This window comes from Haliotis asinina, chromosome 7 (genome assembly GCF_037392515.1).
Source record: "Haliotis asinina isolate JCU_RB_2024 chromosome 7, JCU_Hal_asi_v2, whole genome shotgun sequence".
Classification (NCBI taxonomy): Eukaryota; Metazoa; Mollusca; class Gastropoda; order Lepetellida; family Haliotidae; genus Haliotis; species Haliotis asinina.
The window spans coordinates 36,702,886-36,721,146 of record NC_090286.1 but is presented as its reverse complement, the minus strand read 5'-3'; the positions used below and the strand labels follow the sequence as shown (position 1 = coordinate 36,721,146).

At 37.8% G+C, this 18,261-nt stretch overlaps 1 protein-coding gene across 19 annotated transcripts in view; it reads left to right on the top strand.

Moving 5' to 3' along the window:
* Positions 1–18,261, top strand: part of LOC137290899 (single-stranded DNA-binding protein 3-like) — a 99,180-nt gene that overhangs the window by 34,921 nt on the left and 45,998 nt on the right. For 11 of the 19 annotated variants that reach the window (XM_067822082.1, XM_067822079.1, XM_067822077.1 and 8 more), the window contains exons 6-7: positions 13,343–13,423; positions 14,317–14,382. In XM_067822082.1, the coding sequence (XP_067678183.1) occupies positions 13,343–13,423; positions 14,317–14,382 (147 nt within the window). The remainder of the gene's footprint in view (positions 1–13,342; positions 13,424–14,316; positions 14,383–18,261) is intronic. The other 8 variants (XM_067822083.1, XM_067822090.1, XM_067822087.1 and 5 more) reach the window with 1 other exon arrangement.

Sequence of the window (18,261 nt, the reverse complement as noted above, 5' to 3'; positions counted from 1 at the left end):
ATGTCAACTTTTTTATTATGAGAAACGCCACATTTTGGAATATATGCTTATTCCTTCATCCATAGAATGGTTGCCGTTAAGTTATGGGATAATCAACAAGCAATGCTTATTTTGAAGAACTCGAGACAGTTTGATAAAAAATTTGGAACATGCCTGTTGTTTCTGGTGTCCTCCATGATGTTGCTTGAAAATTCCTAAAAGTAGCATGAAACTGTGCAATATTACAGAGGTGAAGAAAGAAGAAGCACTTTTCATAGCTCAACAAAATAAGACCAAAATTAAATGCAGTTAAGGCTGATACAAGTGAAATATGTAACACTACTTATAATTGTGGTACTTCTGAAATTGTTCTTTGATTACAATATGTTGGGTAATAAAGAAGCCTAGAATTTGAGTGATTGACTTTGATTTCATGATGCTTTTAACAATATTCCAGCAATATCATGGCAGGGAACTACACAAATGGGCTTTCCACATTGTACCCATTTTGGGAATCAAACCTGCGTTTCTTGGCATGACAAGCGAACGCTATATCCACTGAGATACCCCACCGACCCCTTCATCTTGAGTGATGACAGCTTCTTACTTGTTTACGTTTTGCATGGAGGGACATTTTGGTGTGGATCTTATATCATTATCAAGTTAAAAGTTATGACGGTAGAATTCTGATGGAACAGTTGATATTTTGGTACATGTAGTTGTAGTGAGATGAATTCCTCATATCTTTTGTTAATTTAGGTATTACATATACATATTTACTTTTGGAGACTGTTCAGTTATGATGGAAAGCTTATAGGTGTGTTAGTCAATTAAAAAAGCTTAATATCTACTCAAATCCACAGGTGAGAAATTGGAGAAGGGGTGAACCATGTGTTGAATGACAGGTTTCAACAAGATACCTTAATCGATAGAGACTCCTGCAGTTACCTCCCCTGAGCCACTGCAAAGTGGCTGCTACTATCAAATATTTAGCTGCAAGTGTAATTCCAAACCGACACACTGCTTCTTAAGTTTCTCAAACCCTTGACATTTAAAATATAAGCTGGAATGCCTTGGGTTTGTGCTTGTGGAAGTCCAGAGAGAAGAGGGAGCAGTATTGATTAGGGAGGCAGAGGTTGTGTGAGGGAAATTGAGAGGGGGTGGGGGGATAACAGGCAGGGGGTTAACGCCTGGTGGAGGGTTCACACTAGGGAGGGCATAGGCTGGGGATATCATATCATTATGACTTAAGGTTTCAAAGGAGCACCTAGTAATATCTCTTTCAATATGATTTTGATTCCAGTTTTAACTTGAGAAGAAAATACAGCGCTGAGCCAGTTGCAGTTTAAAATGTGTGTGAAATGTAGTAAAGTAAATTCATTGTTTGAAAAAATGTGAAACTGGTGTTAAATCACTGGTTACAGTGAAGGCATGTGATAAGGTTAGTGTGCAGGAGTTACCTCCCTTGTCTGTATGCTTGTCTGTGAAACTGCAGGGTCCAAATGAAACCCTATGAGATATAGAGAGAAATTATAGTGTGTGTATTAAGAGTTGTTATGATGGTATGAATTTTGCAGAAACGTTCATTGTCTTGGCCCATTGGCATCATATGTGAAGCCAATTTCTCTTGTCCCGTGCAGTGTATTGCTAACAGCGTTTTTAACCACATCTCATGCACTCACTTTTTGTCATGGAATAATACCACCAAATGATTCCACGACAACTGCCATATCTGAAGACTAAACATAGTTTAGTGATTTTTTTTTTTTTTTTTCAGTAACTAAATGTTATGTGAGCTTTTCATATCTCCTGCAGCTTAGTTTGTTTTTCTGCAAGTCATGCACCCAGACCAGGCCAGACAAGATATCATAGTTCCTTTGTGGGCCATAGTTTAATGTTTGTTCATAGTATCAACACTTGAATTGACTGAGACGTGTTATCCTAATGGTTGAAGTGTTTGCTTGCCCTGCTTGAAGGCCTGGGTTTGATTCCCTTATGTGATCATAATGTGGAAGCCAGTTTCTGCTTTTCCCTGTCATTGCCGGACTATTTCTGAAAGCATCGTAAAACCCAACTCTTTGAAAGATGCATCTTACCAATGAAAACATAAGGACAGAAAGTGATGATTCAGCTGGTTTATATGGACCCGTTCTTTGATGTATGTTTATGAGTTATGTTAAGTGCCGAAGAGCAGGTTGAAGGAAGTTACAGTGATAGAGAGCAGTCGTAGGGGAAGCAGCTTTCGAATACTTTATTTCTTCCCTTTTCATCAAATTAGTACTGATTACTTGGAGGAGTGATATAACCAGTACAATATTGAAAATTGCTGCATTACTGGCAATGCATAGTTATACAAAACGTTCATATTTCATGAGGCTTGACTTGTTAGTCTTGTGGTTAAAGCGTTTGCTTGTCAAGCGGAAGACCTGGGTTTGATTTCCCACATGGGTGAAGCCCGCTACTGGTGTCCTCCACCATGATATTGCTCGAATATTGCTTAAAGCAGCTTAAAACCGTAACAATGTGAATTTACAATTTCTTGTTTTATCTGAGGTAGTGAGTATGTGGTTCTTGGATGAGATGCTGTTATGTGTTTGTCAGACCGTCTTGTATATTGAAGATGTCAAAGCGAGTCACATGTACATTCAGTGCCCCAGGCTTGCACAGAGACATTGGGAGGTAGCAGCACTCCCTTGACTTCAGGCAGTGTTAACACTTTATGTGATTTGGTCTGTTTGTTTGGACAAGCGTTTAAAAAATATCATCTGAAGTTGGTTGTTGCTGGTTATAAAAACCGACTGTGTAATTTATTTTGCGTATAGTAAATTTTGGCATTGAATAATATCGGCACAATTTTGTATTTTAAGAAGCAGTGAAACTTGTAAGTCTTTAAGAAGGTTTTACCTCCTTATCACTGATGTTTATGTTAAGGAAATAAATATGTCATTTCACGACCCCCTTGTCACTGATAATGTAACCAGTATCGCCTGTATTTGAGGGGTGATTTGAAATGAATTCAAAGTTCATAATTTTGCAGGAAGAATGCGCTTCAAGTGTTTAGCATATACAAATCAGAGAAATTCCCAGACACAGGTATTGAAGATTAGTTAAGCCCAGCAGCTTGCTATGAATATGATATTAAGTAGTTCATGATGCTCTAGTGTGTAGTCATGTACAATGCCACAATGCGACGGTGGTAATGCAGTGTTACACTTTGTGATGCAGTATGAATGGCTTGTCATTGATTGCAAGTATCCATATGTCGATCAGACCATCACAGTAGACATCACACATCATTGTGGAACAGACAACTTATTGACAAATGTTGGAATGAAACAACCTAGAAAACCAGACCTTGCATAAAGCACAGTTATAAAAGCAAAGGAATCTGTGTTATCGATGACAAATTAAAATAAATCATCTATACTGTGGATTAAATCTACAAGAAAATTGATGTTAAATATTCTTGGATTTATTCAACCTTAAAAACTATGTTGGTAGTTTATAATGAGACTTAGTCAGCCTGTCCTATTTTGGGTCCTCATACTGAGGCCATACATGTGGGTGTCCATTGTCCATATTTACGCTAAATCATTATTTTACAGTGAAAATGGTTTTGGAGATACTAGGAACGTAAATTTGACACCTTTTGGCATCCTAATTTTGTAAATACTTTTTGCTGGGGAGAGTTTATGTTTTGGGAGTTAATTATGCCGATGTCCTTGATAATTTGTGCGTGTTATTGTGATATAGGTTTACTGTTTTTGTCTGATTCTGAGTGGTGTAGAGCCACCTTGCTCAGAGCTTGCTTCAAGCTTTTGAGGCTCCCTAGGCCCTCTCTTGCATACGGCATTGATTTTGAGATCTCTCACTATCATTGCTCCGTAGTTCATGGGTGGTTTCTATGAGTCCTTTGTATTTGTTAATGTTAAACTTTTCATGTGAAATGTTTTCTGTGATCACACATTTTACAGAGAAGTAGTTGAAAGTGTTTGAGGTTACCTGGTTAATCTGTATTTGAGTTTGATTTTCATCTTAAATCACTGATAATGTGAGGTAAACTAATGACTTCACTATTATTTATTTTCTTTACACACACACTTGATCTTTATGAAATCTTTTGAGTAAATTAAATCACTCCACTTCAGGTGTTTAACTTGTAGCTGGGAAGGTTCGAATATTGAAATTATCAACATTTATTATTTTGCTTCAAGATCTGATGAAATTAGATATAAATGAAAGTCTTCAGATAATAGGTGGATGATAAACGACAGCTCAATGGCTTAGCTTCATTCATGTTAGGTTGCATCATCATGCATCTCAATATTGAATTTGAAAATGAACTTAGAGTTAAAATTTGATCAAGTACATGTGCATAGATTAACAAATATGGGAATCTGTCTATGTTCAGATATTAAGTTTCAAGGCGAAGGAGCATCACATAATATATTGATTGCCATTTTTTTAAAAAGTGTATTTGCGCATTCTGGTAGCTCCCTGTGGACCCTCACTTATTGTGCTCTCTGGCCTTCCTGCTATTGCCTGACTTGGAACAAGCAAGCCCTGGTATGGATGCCTCAGATTCCTGGCCTTGGTAACTGCTACCACATAAACTTATTGTATACTATATTCAAACTTTAATTTTTTAAATAAAACATCCTAACCTCCCATAAATGTTATTCTCTAGAGCAGGAAAGCCCTTATTGCCATGATGACCACTGGTGTGGAACCAACTGCACAAAGGCCCTCACTATTAGGCAGGCTGTCTGATTGGCTGCTCCTGACCCCTGAGACAATGACCTCTGTTGAATGCCAACACAACTCTGGTGTGGCAAACAGTCAAACTTTGAGCAGTTTTACAGCACATGGATTGCCACTAGCTTGTCAGAGGGTGGTATATTGAGGGGGGAGGGGAGAGGTGTGGTATACTGAGGGGCTGGATGTTTGGGACGGACCTAAATGAGCCCCAGGCTGTTAGCAGCATACCTCAATGTCTCCATCTTCCAAGTGTGTATATAGTCATACATATACCTGTGTTTCCTCCCCACCCCACCTGCCTGCAGTATGTCCCATTATGTAATTATTACCCAGTGATGATGGGGTATAACCATTGTATATCACCCTAGACTGGAATGTGTGTTGTTTTTGATGGCATGTGTAAACAATGCAAATAGCATGCCATGGGTCAGTATGTGTTGTGGTCACACTGGAGGTGAATAAGAACACTTTTCATCATTATGCCATGTGAATTAAAGGTATGGATGTATCTTGAAACTGTCTGAATTGATGAACCAAAAAACCCCCAAGATGAAAGAGTTATGTATACATTTTTTCAGATGACCTTTAACAAGACAGACCCACATAAGATTCTTGGGTATATCTTAGTATTTTTCAATTGAGATAAATCAAGCTCTCAGAAGTGTTTGAGTGTGGAGCTTACCATCAGTTTGTATATTTGAACCTAAGAATAGTAAAAATCTGTAAAATTTATCATAAGTGATATGATGTATGACAATGAACTCCTTCAGGTGTAATTTCAGACACAAGTTCATGAGAATGGTAATGTTGATCTGAACTATAAACCACTAATATTACCCATGAGGTACTTCGTAAAGGTGTTTCATAACAAAGCGTTATGACACAAGTGTCATAACACCTTCGAGTAATTGATTGGCTATCCTATAAATGTTATATGCAAAAGTTTAATGCTGAATTCAGGACAGATGGATCATTTGTATGAGGCTGCATGATTGACTATGCAGATGTCCACCCTTAGCTAGGCCAGAATCTGAACATTTACCCTGATTATCTTTGTACCTGTGGTCAGTGGTCTCACAAAGTGACCGCCATCAGACATGATTACCTCCAACAGGATATCCTGGGATAGAACTGAACTGAGGGGGCTAAGCCCAATTCAGTTCAAAAGACTAAGACCCTAGTTCATCCCAGGAATATAAGTTCAAAGTTTTGTCCGTAATCTGAGGTAACCATGCAAAACCAGCCCCCAAACCTCAGATTTCTTTGTGACTTGGAGTACATGAGCAGATTGTAATGGCTGCCTAGCCTTGAGCTGGTTGAGTTGTGCATGTAGAACACACAAGTGGTTGTGTAATGAACTGTTATGTGGAGGAGGGGTGACAAGGCACTGTTGGAAGAAACTTGTAAACATTATTTTCTAGATAAACAAACTTCGGTGGCAAGAAGGGCACTGATATGTCAAGCAGTAGAGAAGGGCACTGATATGCCAAGCAGTAGAGAAGGACACTGATATGTCAAGCAGTAGAGAAGGACACTGATATGTCAAGCAGTAGAGAAGGACACTGATATGTCAAGCAGTAGAGAAGGACACTGATGCCCATAAGTTTTGGGTTAGAAACTATAATTAGTGAAGTCATGGGTCTTAGTCAGAAGTCAACTGCTCAAGTGGTCTCAGATACTCAAATGCACAACTGCAGATCTCAAGAACTTTCGGACACTTTTTTTCATCAAACATGGTCTTTCGGACTAAATGTGTTTAAACCTGTTTCTTCATGAAAGGATCCTTGATCTTGATTCTTTACTTCACCTCTGTACACACTTTGCTTGAGACCTGAAATTCAGTTCAAAACCATGTTGAAGGGGGTGGGGTAACCCAGTGGTTAAGGTGTTTGCTCATCACGCTGAAGACCCAGTTTCCATTTTTGACATGGGTGCATTTTTTGACAAAATATGCTAACATTCTTACATGCACTTGTACACAACGTTAATTTTGGATCTCATCTTGTTCAGTAACACCCATGAAGCCAGATTTTGTTCCAGAAGGATACATTTCATTTGTAAAAGGAAAAGTGAGTATAAGAAAACATAAAAACAAATACATGGGTATTCCTGCAGTCAATTGAAGGAAGGCAGATTACTCGTTTCCTTAATTCTTATGTCAGTTTGGTTTGAGAAATACATTGATAAATAGTGTATCAAGCACAATATTGATTGTATTTTGACATCTCTTGTTGACTCAACATTGACATAATTACGCTCCCAACATGGAAATCAGTAAACAAGGTGGTGCACGTTGTTATATATACATAACCTAGTCATGCATGGCTAGATGTAGGTCAGCCATCAGTATTGATTGAATACTATCACAGTAAGTGAGCATTCGAAGGGCAACAAAAAACTCGCCAAACACAGGAATGCCTTTGTAAAAAACTTTCAGGGTTGAGAGGATCTGGGATAGTGCAAGGTTGTCATAGCTGAGTGGGCATGAGAGAGGTGATATTTGATTGTACCATCCCATCATTGAGATGGGGCTAGGGGAGGTGATAGTGGTTTAAACATCCCATCATTGGGTTCATATTGCTTGTACCACCTTGTCCAGGAGGATTTAATATTGCTTGTAGCACCCTGTACTAGAGCAGGTGAAATTGCTTGTATCACTTTGTCCTGGAGGATTTGATATTGCTTGTACCACCTTGTCCTGGAGGATTTGATATTGCTTGTACCACCTTATACTAGAGCAGGTGATATTACTTGTACCACCGTGTCCTGGAGGATTTGATATTGGTAGTACCACCCTGGCCTTGGGTAGGTAATATTGCTAGTACCACCCTGACCTTGAGGTAATATTGCGTGTACCACCCTCTCCTGGAGCGTGTGATATTGCTTGTTCCACCCTGACCTCAAGGAGTTAATAATTCCCTTCCATTGAGATGAGGCATTGTGGACTTAATATTGCTTCTACCAGCCTGTCATTGAGAAAGGGCATTGTGGAGGTAATATTGCTTGTTCCACTCTGTCATTACGATAAGTGAATTGTGGAGGTGAGAATGCTTGTACTGCCATCAAATGTACCACTCTTGAAATGGCTGTTCCATATACCTCATTTAGACGTAACTTGCTGTCTGGGATATTGCACATACTACACTGGTTTGAAGAAAACTCTAGGAGGAGTCATTGCATACACCTCACAATTACAAGAAGAGAACAGGTGTTCAGTGTGTCTGAGTATCTATGGTAGAATTTGTTGCAGAGTTGTGTCCCTTGTCAACAGGATCTGCCCTTAATGGGTTTCACAACCCAGACTTGGTCTAGTGATAGTGCCTGATTTGTTGTCCGCTTTTACATGCATCCAAGTGGCCTGGCTCACAAAGTGAGTGAGGGAGTTTACTTTTATACTACAATTTGCAGTGTTCCAGCAGTATTATGAATGGCATACCAGAAATGGACTTCACATGTTATATTCATGCAGAGAATTGAGCCCAAGTCTTTGGCGAATTAACCAGTTGGCTACCCCACTGCGCTTACTATCACATTAAACTGACCTGTTGGGAGGTAAATGAAATACTGTTCCACTCACTCAATATGCTGTGATGTGAATGAAGTATAGTTCAAACCAGAATTCAAACCAGTCAACTCACTCTTTGCGTGATTGAAATAGTACCTGTAACATCACTTTAATTGCAACTTGACAAAGCCAGTTCTTGTTCACAATTAGTTTTATTCATGGTGACACATAAGCGTGTTAAAATTTCACAGAAGTTGTTCACCTTTGGGTGCTTGGGTATTAGTTTCCACATAAGTACTAATTTTCCATGGCTACATGAGTTTGAAAAGAAAAGGAGATGTGTAGATGTGCTCAAAGTGCATTGTAATTGATTGTTTTTGCTTGTTGCTTTTGAGTCAGAATGAGCTCTCATGACAATTATCCTAGTGTTCCTGTATCAGAAAACTACAAGCTTGTTTTGCTTCCCCTCCTGGAAAGTGTCCAGTGTGTCTACTGCAGGATGGAGCTAGTTACTATAGCGACCTAATGGCTGTGAACACTGCCTCATAGCTTAAGCTGATCTATTTATAGATTAGGGGGTTTCCAAACACAGCAATGGTGTATGGAATCTATGCGTTAATGGTTTTGGGCCATGTAAATTTTTTCCTTTGTATCTTCATGGTTAGTTGGTGTTTACTAGTGACTACAGACATATTAAATACCGAACAACAATGTACAGCTTGTTACAAATGTAGATTTCCACTTTCTCTGCATTATCACTGAAGTCTTTTCTTTTGTCTGTTTTATTTATTCATGATGTCATTATTCCAGCCCATGGCAGAATTTTTGAAGGGATTTAACTCTGTATGGTCATTGTTTACCCTGCTTGTAGATTTGTGGAAACAAGATATATTTATTTTGTCTAAACAGTTGAAACAAAAATGTATTTCTGCCTGAATGATATCTTGACTCAAAGAAAATTTATTTAAGACAGTAGAAAAATTCTTATGTTTGTACTTGTGTGGTATGATATATTCTTTATGGCCAAATTAAGTTCCGTGACCAGTTTTGACTGGCAAAGTTATTATGTTGACATGGATGTAGCATTAGGAAGCGAACCCCACCCACTCTCTCTCCTTCAGTCCAACAACATAGACAATTGTCTTACCATGTCAGCTCAGAACCAAAACATTGCTTGTATCCATGGCAACAGTTATGTCATTGTATCAGATAACAGTTGCTAGAATCCACCAATCCGAGAGCAGCCTGAGAGTGATAGAGGTCATTTTAAGTCAGTATCAACGGGCAAGGAATTGATTTACCATTTGTTGGTTGTCGTAGTCTTCCTATCATGGGGAAGATGTCCGTATCCCATGTCAGTTGTCTCCCTCAACTTAACAAAGAAATCACTTCCATGGAAACTTATTGATTTTCCTGAAATTTATTGATAATTCATTTGGATTGATCAGGTAGCACTGTAAGTCTGGACATATTCTAGTTCAACAGCTGTCACTGCCAATGCACTGAAAGGGCTGTGTGTGAGAATATTATTTTGTCGTCTCTGGATAAAGAATCATTCATCCTGTAATTCTATGAGAACTGAAAATACTATTGCACTGTTGGAGAGGCATGTTTGTAAGGACAGATAAATTATTTATGTTCATACCTGAACCATTTTTTTAACTGGTATTTTTTAAATACTGCGTGACAAGATATTTTCTGCTTGTGTAAATACACATAATTGACACATAATTTTAATTTAATTTACAGATTATTTAAATATGTTTCACATTGAATTTAACTGAATTTTATGTGTCTGAATTGAAATCTGAAGAGTTGTTTTACTTTATCTTGGCAAAATATGATGTTGGATTTTGGTAGGGTCATTGGTGTTATTGAAAAGTAGGTGTGTTTGTTATAAAATACAATTTAAGGCTAAAACAAACACAACCAAAATTAGCGATGCACCACTGCCTTTTGAAGCCTCTTTTTGCATGTGTTAAAAAGTCAGCAGCTTTGATGGTTGTAATGTATCATCTTTCAGACTGTCATTGTACTAAAAATTGATTTGACCTCATACAAAGTCTCAGTCCTACATGTGAAGATCTGGGTTCTAACTGGTCTTCAGCAACTCATGCTTGTCATAGGAAGTGGGTAATATGATCAAGCGGTTAGGCTTCGTGACAAGGTTGGCACATGCCATTGTATCCAAATTGAGTGGATTGATGCTCATGCTGTTGATCACTTTATTGTCTTGTGCAGAATTGATTATTTACAGACTGCTGCCATATAGCTGCAGAGCGTTACTTAAAACAAACTTAAAGCCCAATAGCCTGCTATATTTCCAAGGGTACAGCTTGAATATTCTGCCCTGATAGAGGGTAGATGGGAAAGTACTAATAGCAGAAAGCTGATGTATTGTTTTATATGTATTTTTGCTTTAATGGGTTCCGAAGTCATTACTTGTAGTGCACGTTTTGGAAATGACTGTAGTCATTGGTGTTCAGTGGCAATTCCTGGTGTTCAGTGATACTTCCTGGTGTTCAGTGATACTTCCTGGTGTCCTCCCAAGGACAAAAGTTCTTGGGGTTGTGTAGCAGGAATTCACTTCATTCATTGGAGGCATTTATATACATCATTTTATTTTAGGAAGGTTATTGACCATGGCACTGTTAGCATTTGAATTTAGATATCTCTGAGTTGTTACGACTCATCTCTCAAATTTCATGCCAAAGACTGATCTAGGAAGTGTATTGGTATCCAGTACAGCTGTTCAGGTAGTATGTCAAATATATATCCAGTGCAGAGTTCAGAATAGCCATGCATGTTGTTACATGTCAGGAAGTGGCTCAACAACTGGTGTGAGCTCTACCAGCCATCAGTTGCTATCAGGAAGTGGACCTGGCAAGCCAGATGATGTCTAATACCCTTGTTTATTTCTCCGTTGTTGTTTCTTTCTCTATATTTGCTATTTTGCATGTTGTTCAAGTTACGATTTTCAAGCCTATTTGATAATTTCTGTGATGGATAAGCAAGGCCCGGATGGATAAGCAGGCCCGTTGTTGTTGGTTTATGTGAACACATATCATGGCAGCTGTGCATGTTTCTCCTGTGTAACAGTTGTGCGATAGATCTTATTTTTTATGAGTGATAAGGATGAGAGCAACATGTTGGAGTCTACTGGTAATATGGTGTTAGTAACCCTTGTCTTCCCAATCTAACCGCGACAAGAGGGCACCAGAAAAAAACAAAACAAAAACAATCTCATACTTTGAGTTATATTCTTTTATTTCATATGGACATTGATAAACGTCAATGGCATATATTCAACTTGGACAGTGGCACAGACAAATCTTGACCAATTGCATTGACTTACCTTGAACAATGGCATCAACTTTCTTTAAACAATGCTTACCTTGAACAATGGCATTGACTTACCTTGAACAATGGCATCGACTTCCTTTGAACAATGCTTACCTTAAACAATCGGAATGAGTATGTGAAAATTACAAGATAAGTGTTATAGATTGATTATTGCTGGAAAATGCACCTCAGTTTATTCTGTGTTTCACCATGAAGATTTGGCTTCATTTACATGTTCAGCACAATATGTTCACCTTTCATTGATTACCCTTGATGAGTTCCTACTGGCTTGCAGAACACTATTTTCAGAATTTTCAGAATACAGACATGGACAGTGTACTTACTTTCTGGTAAAAAGTTAAATGTGTTAAGATACACAAATGAGATTTTAAATATGTTTACTCATATACAGCACAACTAACTAGTGATTGGACGAGAACATTTTCAGATAAACTGTTTTGAGGAAACAAATTAATCTTGATATTTGTTGGTTGGTCTGTCCTCCCACACAAAGGCTGCTTATTTCACAAAACAATCTGTAAAAGTAAGAAAACAGTCTGTTGTTCAAATCCAATCTTGAGTTGTTACTACTGTCTGCCAAAATGACTTCACACATTCAGACAATGAACGGCTACTAAATGACATGTTGTGACAACTAACACATAAATTGGCCTGCTAAAAAGACTAGAAGACATCAAACGTGAACTTGCTTGAAACATCTAGGTACAGACTGGTGTCTACTTGACATATTGTACTATTCCCCTGAGTACTACTTGCCTCAAATAATAGTTCCTGGAAACTGTACACCATTTTAAGATGCAGGTAATAATTAGTGATGATGACAGGAACATACATTATTATTAGTCCTGACAGGTGACCAGGCAGATTTCATGTCATTTCCAGCAAATCCCTGCTTTCACTTTGTAATTCAGTAATTTCTGGGGCCTTTTTTGATTTAAAAATCTCAGTTCATAATAGTGGAGACGTTATGCTGGGTCAGAATAGATTCAGAATCATAAGATGCTTAAAACCATTTAGGTGTAAGGAAATATTTGAAACATGTCGTCCAGATAATAGTACCAACTTCAGATTTGTCAGGTCAATACTGGATGAACATTCCCTGATGATGGAATGTGAACTTGTGAAAAATAACATGCCAGGAATTTATCTTTATTTGAGTCCTGTATTGGAGGGTCCCTGGGACCCATGCTCTTAGTTTTCAGGGGTCCTGGACTTAAAAGTGGGGGTCACAGATACTTACATATAATTATTAATACTATGTTATAATGTTGCAGTTCAGTTACTGTTATTGTATTGTGTATCATGATCATCACAGTAATTACACTGCAAATAATATCATAATCCAGCTAAGCTGACTCAGTGATAACGTAAATCAACATTTCGAGAAAACTATTTGGACTTTTCAGTGTCCCTGTGGATGAACTAATCTATTTCCTTGCATCTGTTGTCAGTTTTTGTGCACATAGGACACAGTAATTTGCATCCTATAAAGCTCTACATGCTCTCATGGTTCATACTGTATTAAAGCTAGGGCAGCGGGGTAGCCTTGTGGTTAAAGCTTTCACCACTGTCTGCTGAAGATCCCAGTTTGATTTCCCACAATTTCTGAAGCCCATTTCCGGTATCCCTCACCATGATGTTTGCCGGAGAATTCATAAGAGCTTTGTAAAACCAAATTCACTTGCTGTGTTAATGCTGATAATGTTTCTCTGCTGATTATGCATATTTTTGTTCCAGAATGCAGCGCCCAGTCCTCTCAGTCAAATGCCTCCACAAGATGGCATGCCTGGCGGACCCATGCCGCCTAGTTTTTTTCCTGTAAGTAAATCAAAGACCAACTTCTCACAGACTATCTTTGGGTAAACCTTTCTGCAGCAGTTGGGCTAGTAAATGTGTTACATTTGTAGATCAAGTTTATCTTCCTACACAAGCAACTTATACCTTCGGCTAGTTAGTTATGTAGATTATACATAGTGATGATGTTTCAGTATCTACTAAATAGGATTTAGTAGTGTTTCTGCTGACTAGTATAAGGTATCTTATCTAGCAAGGAACAGTTTTTAATGTGGGTCTCGGGTTATTCAAGTTTTCACTCATGTAATAAACGTAATCTTAAATAATGGATAAGAGATATGTGAAAATATCCTGGAATGAATGAGAAAAGCATTATTTAGACCCAGAAATAATTGATAGTATGAAATGATCAATATTTATTCTATCCCTGCATTGTTCTCCTTCCTCGATATTTGCAACTAGAGGAGAATGATGTGAAATATCTTACATTTAATCCAGTTTTTTAATGCATGTTTCTGCGGTCACTGTATTAGGATTGTGACTTTGTCAGGATTGTGAATTCTGTAGAGAACGGCAGTTGTTGTAGATATAAGTTTTGTTGTGATTGTAAGAGTTGTTCGTTCGTGAAGTGATAGACCGTGGGGTCCACGTCGTTAAGAACTGCATGAGCACCGCGTCAGCATTACCGTGTGCATGCTTCCTCACCAGAAATTCCCTCACCGCAGATTGAGCTATCAGCGTATTCTAATAATATAGGTAGTTTGGTATCAGGTTTGAAAAATTCTTTGAATATTGCAATTTTGAAGTATCGAGTTGAAAATTCACATGCTGACCTGTGTGTGGAACAACTGCACCCAATTATTTGCACATTGCTGACAATGTCTCCCACTGGCCACCGGCCTCTTTCACGTTGACAGCCTCCCGCGTCCCAGCCGTCCCCCCACTCACAGCCTCCTCACAATCCCATGATGGGTCAGAACCAAGTGAGTACCCTACCTACCAACCTGGCCTCAGTCAATCACACATAGCAACGTACACTTACTTTGTCACTGCCACTTGCTGCTATTTGCCATCATGCTGTTGGCCTTCATTGATGGAACGAGACTCGCTAGATCGGTGGCAATACATGAGCAGCACCTGCTGGTGTGGCACCGGTCTCGTCGGGAATCGCCTCTCCGTGTGTCATTCAGTTTTAGTCTTCTCTCTGCTTCTAGATTGTCTGTAGGAAGTGTCCTGTTGAGTCAGAAGTTACCTCCCTTGGAATTCTGAAAATAAATGTTCAAACATGTAAACTTTTCTTTTCAGTTTTATATTATAATATGCATATCTACATACATGTATGTCCGTGCGCATTCCCAAGAAAATGTCTTGGGACAGTTTCACTTAGATAACCAGCAGATTATAATCATATACCTGTTCTATCTGAAATTAAACAAACATATTGCCATATCAAATTATAATCAAATCCTTCCAGTGCTGGCTCACTGGAATTAGTAGTTTATATTCCACTGTCCAGGGGAGGTAACTCTAATCTGTTCTCATGGGCTAGAGTAGTGCTAACATAATGATGGGGAAACAGATAACTAAAGCAGTTACATGTACATAACCTCCGTATGTTTTATACATTTACTTTTCCATGATTGAATGATATTGTGGCAAAGTTTTTTTTCTTTCCCAAACATGAGGAGGCAGAGGGGTTTTGGACGAGCGGGAGCTGGTATGCTGTACCAATCAGTTAGCACTCACTTCCATATTCACACCCACCTCCATATTCACACCACTTTCAGAAACAAATCACTACCAAGATTACTGCGAAGCTTTATTCCCTATACACCTTTAGCATGTCTAGTCCACCAACTACAGTAAGCAACAACACTCAGTTATTGTGTGAATGACCAAGGGAGGTAATTGTGTTTGTCCTATTTTTAATTTTGTTCTGTAGATTAGAAGATTTTGTATCTCTAACCCATTTTGATGCCATGTTCATAGTTGATGTTGTGACCCTGGGTAGCAGTGAGAGTCTTTTAACTTTGGAATGGGCATTGCTGTCATTGTAGCTTACAGCTTGGTTTCTAATGCAAATATGTCCTGTAGATTAACAACTTTATGTCGTACCTATTCTGCATCATAAGATGCATCCTGTGTGTCTTAGTAGATACTTTGATGAATGTTTATGACAGTCACAGCTTATTCCAACTTCAACTGACACTAATCATAATTGAGGACATTTTGTTTACAGCCTTACAACATTACAAAGAAATCATTTATTCTTTATAATCAGTAAATATTATCATTTGTATTTCAACATGTCATCGTAAAGTCAACCTGCAATAATTTTTTCAGTAAAGGCATATAGCATTCCTTCTGTTATAAGTCTGAGTAATGGGTGGCTACGATACTTTGTGAGATTATTTTTAGATCATAGACCTGGATTTGTTTATAGTTTGGGAACAAAGATTAAATCTCATGTGAAGGTTTTCTCAAGCCATTGAATATCCATATTTTGAAAGAAAAGGTCTGGATTGTCCCTATTATCAAACAAGGTTTAATCATATTACAGGGCTGACGGGGGTTCTGAACAATGGGTAGTATGTGTGGAAACCCTCTTATCGACCCCCTCATATTCGCTCATGGAACTTTTATGAATGCTTCAGTTTGCTTTACAAGCGTAAATTCTTTTGTCATCAATCAAGTTTTTGAGCATACACATACATACATATTCATCTTATATATGAATACAAAGTAACACTCTCCCTAAAGGAAGCTATACAGATTAATTATCATATTTTTTATTCCCTTTCTGTCACACACATTTACAAGCGAGTATACTCATCACTCCTGCAGTGTTTAACAGTCGAAGGGAGACAACTCTCCATATCCTATTCACTTATTGACCATCTGCAATATGTTTGTTTCATGAGTGACCACCAGTAGTAGAACTGCTTGTTTTTTCCCCAAAAGCCCCAGTACAAAGTACAGTAGGGAGAAATAAAGATTTCTTCAATCTTGTGTTGTGTTGTATTGATCTGTTTTGAAAATGATCCGGAATTTATTTTCTGTGTTACTAGCTTTCATCAGTTATCTACTTTGCAGCAAACATTCCTCATTAACAAACACGGTGCCATAAATAATTTTTGAAACCTGAAAAAAATACTTGTTCAAAAAAAAAGTTACGCTTAAGTAATGATACGTCCAAAGTCCAAGCCCACATTGTCATATCTCTGAGGGGAGGCAACTCCTTCAGGGTTAGCTCTTGCCATAGTGAATTGCTTCCCTTGGAACAGATTTTTACCGGCAACAATGATCGAACAAACTTAAAATAAGTTAATTAAAAGTGTTATCCTGTGGGTATTTGGTAATATGCACAAGTAGTTATATGTTGGATAATGTGTCATAGCCATGGCTGATGAATCTTGGCTTTTTAATGATGGTAACAAGAATATTTCAGTAATCATGGTTGTGAACACAAGTGGAAGTAATGTCTCTATCTTGGCTTGTCTGTTACCACAGTGTAAACCTGTTCAAGTGAATTAATGGCATGTTTCTTAGGCTCCAGATAGTTTTCCATGGCACTGACTTTTTACATGATATCATTCCTACGTTGTTTTCTTGAACAAACAAGATGCCAGTACTAAAATAGTTTATCTTATTACGCTGTATCAGATGATAGATTGTGCAATATTCTCAACAGGAAAGAACATTTTGTCTGTTGCCTGCTTTCCATTGGCATGTAAAGAATATGAAAAGACATATGGGCATGCAGACTGTAACAGCTACTATTACACAGCATTATAACACATTTTGCATATTACTATGTTTGTACACAAGCACCTAGAGGGGTGGTGGAGTAGCCAAGTGGTTAAGCTAAAGCCCTATGTTTGATTCCCACATGGGTACAATGTGCGAAGCCCAGTTATGGTGTACCTGCTGTTATTGCTGGGATATTGCTAAAAGCGGCGCATATTCACTCAAGAGCACATTAACATTGATTGAGTAATGAACACTGTTGCTGCTATGAGTATCCAAATATCACATTATCTGTAGCTCAAAATGCTTTTATGCTGTGTTTTTAAAAAACATTTAAAGTTGGTAAATGTTTGTGTTTCTTTGGTATTGTGTTGTAAGATGAGACTTGTCATAAATGACTTGCCAAATATTTTAATAATTCTGACACAAATAAATATGTTTTTGTTGTAATCCACTAATGAACCAGATATATTCTGTCTTCCATCTCTTCGCATATTTTGCAAGGAAACTGGATCAATAACTTGTCTTCCTCGTTTCAAAGGACTGGTTGCTGTTTCAGATTTTCTTTGAAATACCATCCATAAAAACATGGATTCATTTAAGATTTCTATAGATGGACATTCTTTGTGGGGAAAAAATGATATTTTCATTTTAAGCAATCATGAGAAGAAACTTTCTTGAGGTAATATTTTCCAGTTTTAAATTGCAGATATCTTCCTTTTTGTCCATTTTGGAGCTGGACAAATTAGTTCTGAATATCAGAAGTGATATTTCTTCTTGAGGTGCAGTGGCGGAAGTACTGCATGATTACGTTTGGAAGATGGAGAAATATTGATCACTATCTTTCTATTACAGATAGTTGACAACATAAATGATTACATAGAATGTATAATATTTTTGCACTGATTGAAACATGCACATTACTTTAGTGAGGCTGCCATCATCACTGTGTTTGGACAGTTTGTTTTATTTGTGATTTTTGTTTATTTTTCAGTTTTCTCAAGTTTTTGTATGAATCCTAACTTGCATTCAAATCATAAGTTTGCTTAAGAAAAAACACAAGTCAAATTTTTTTTCTGATTAATTTTAAAGTAAGAAACTGATGATTTGAATAC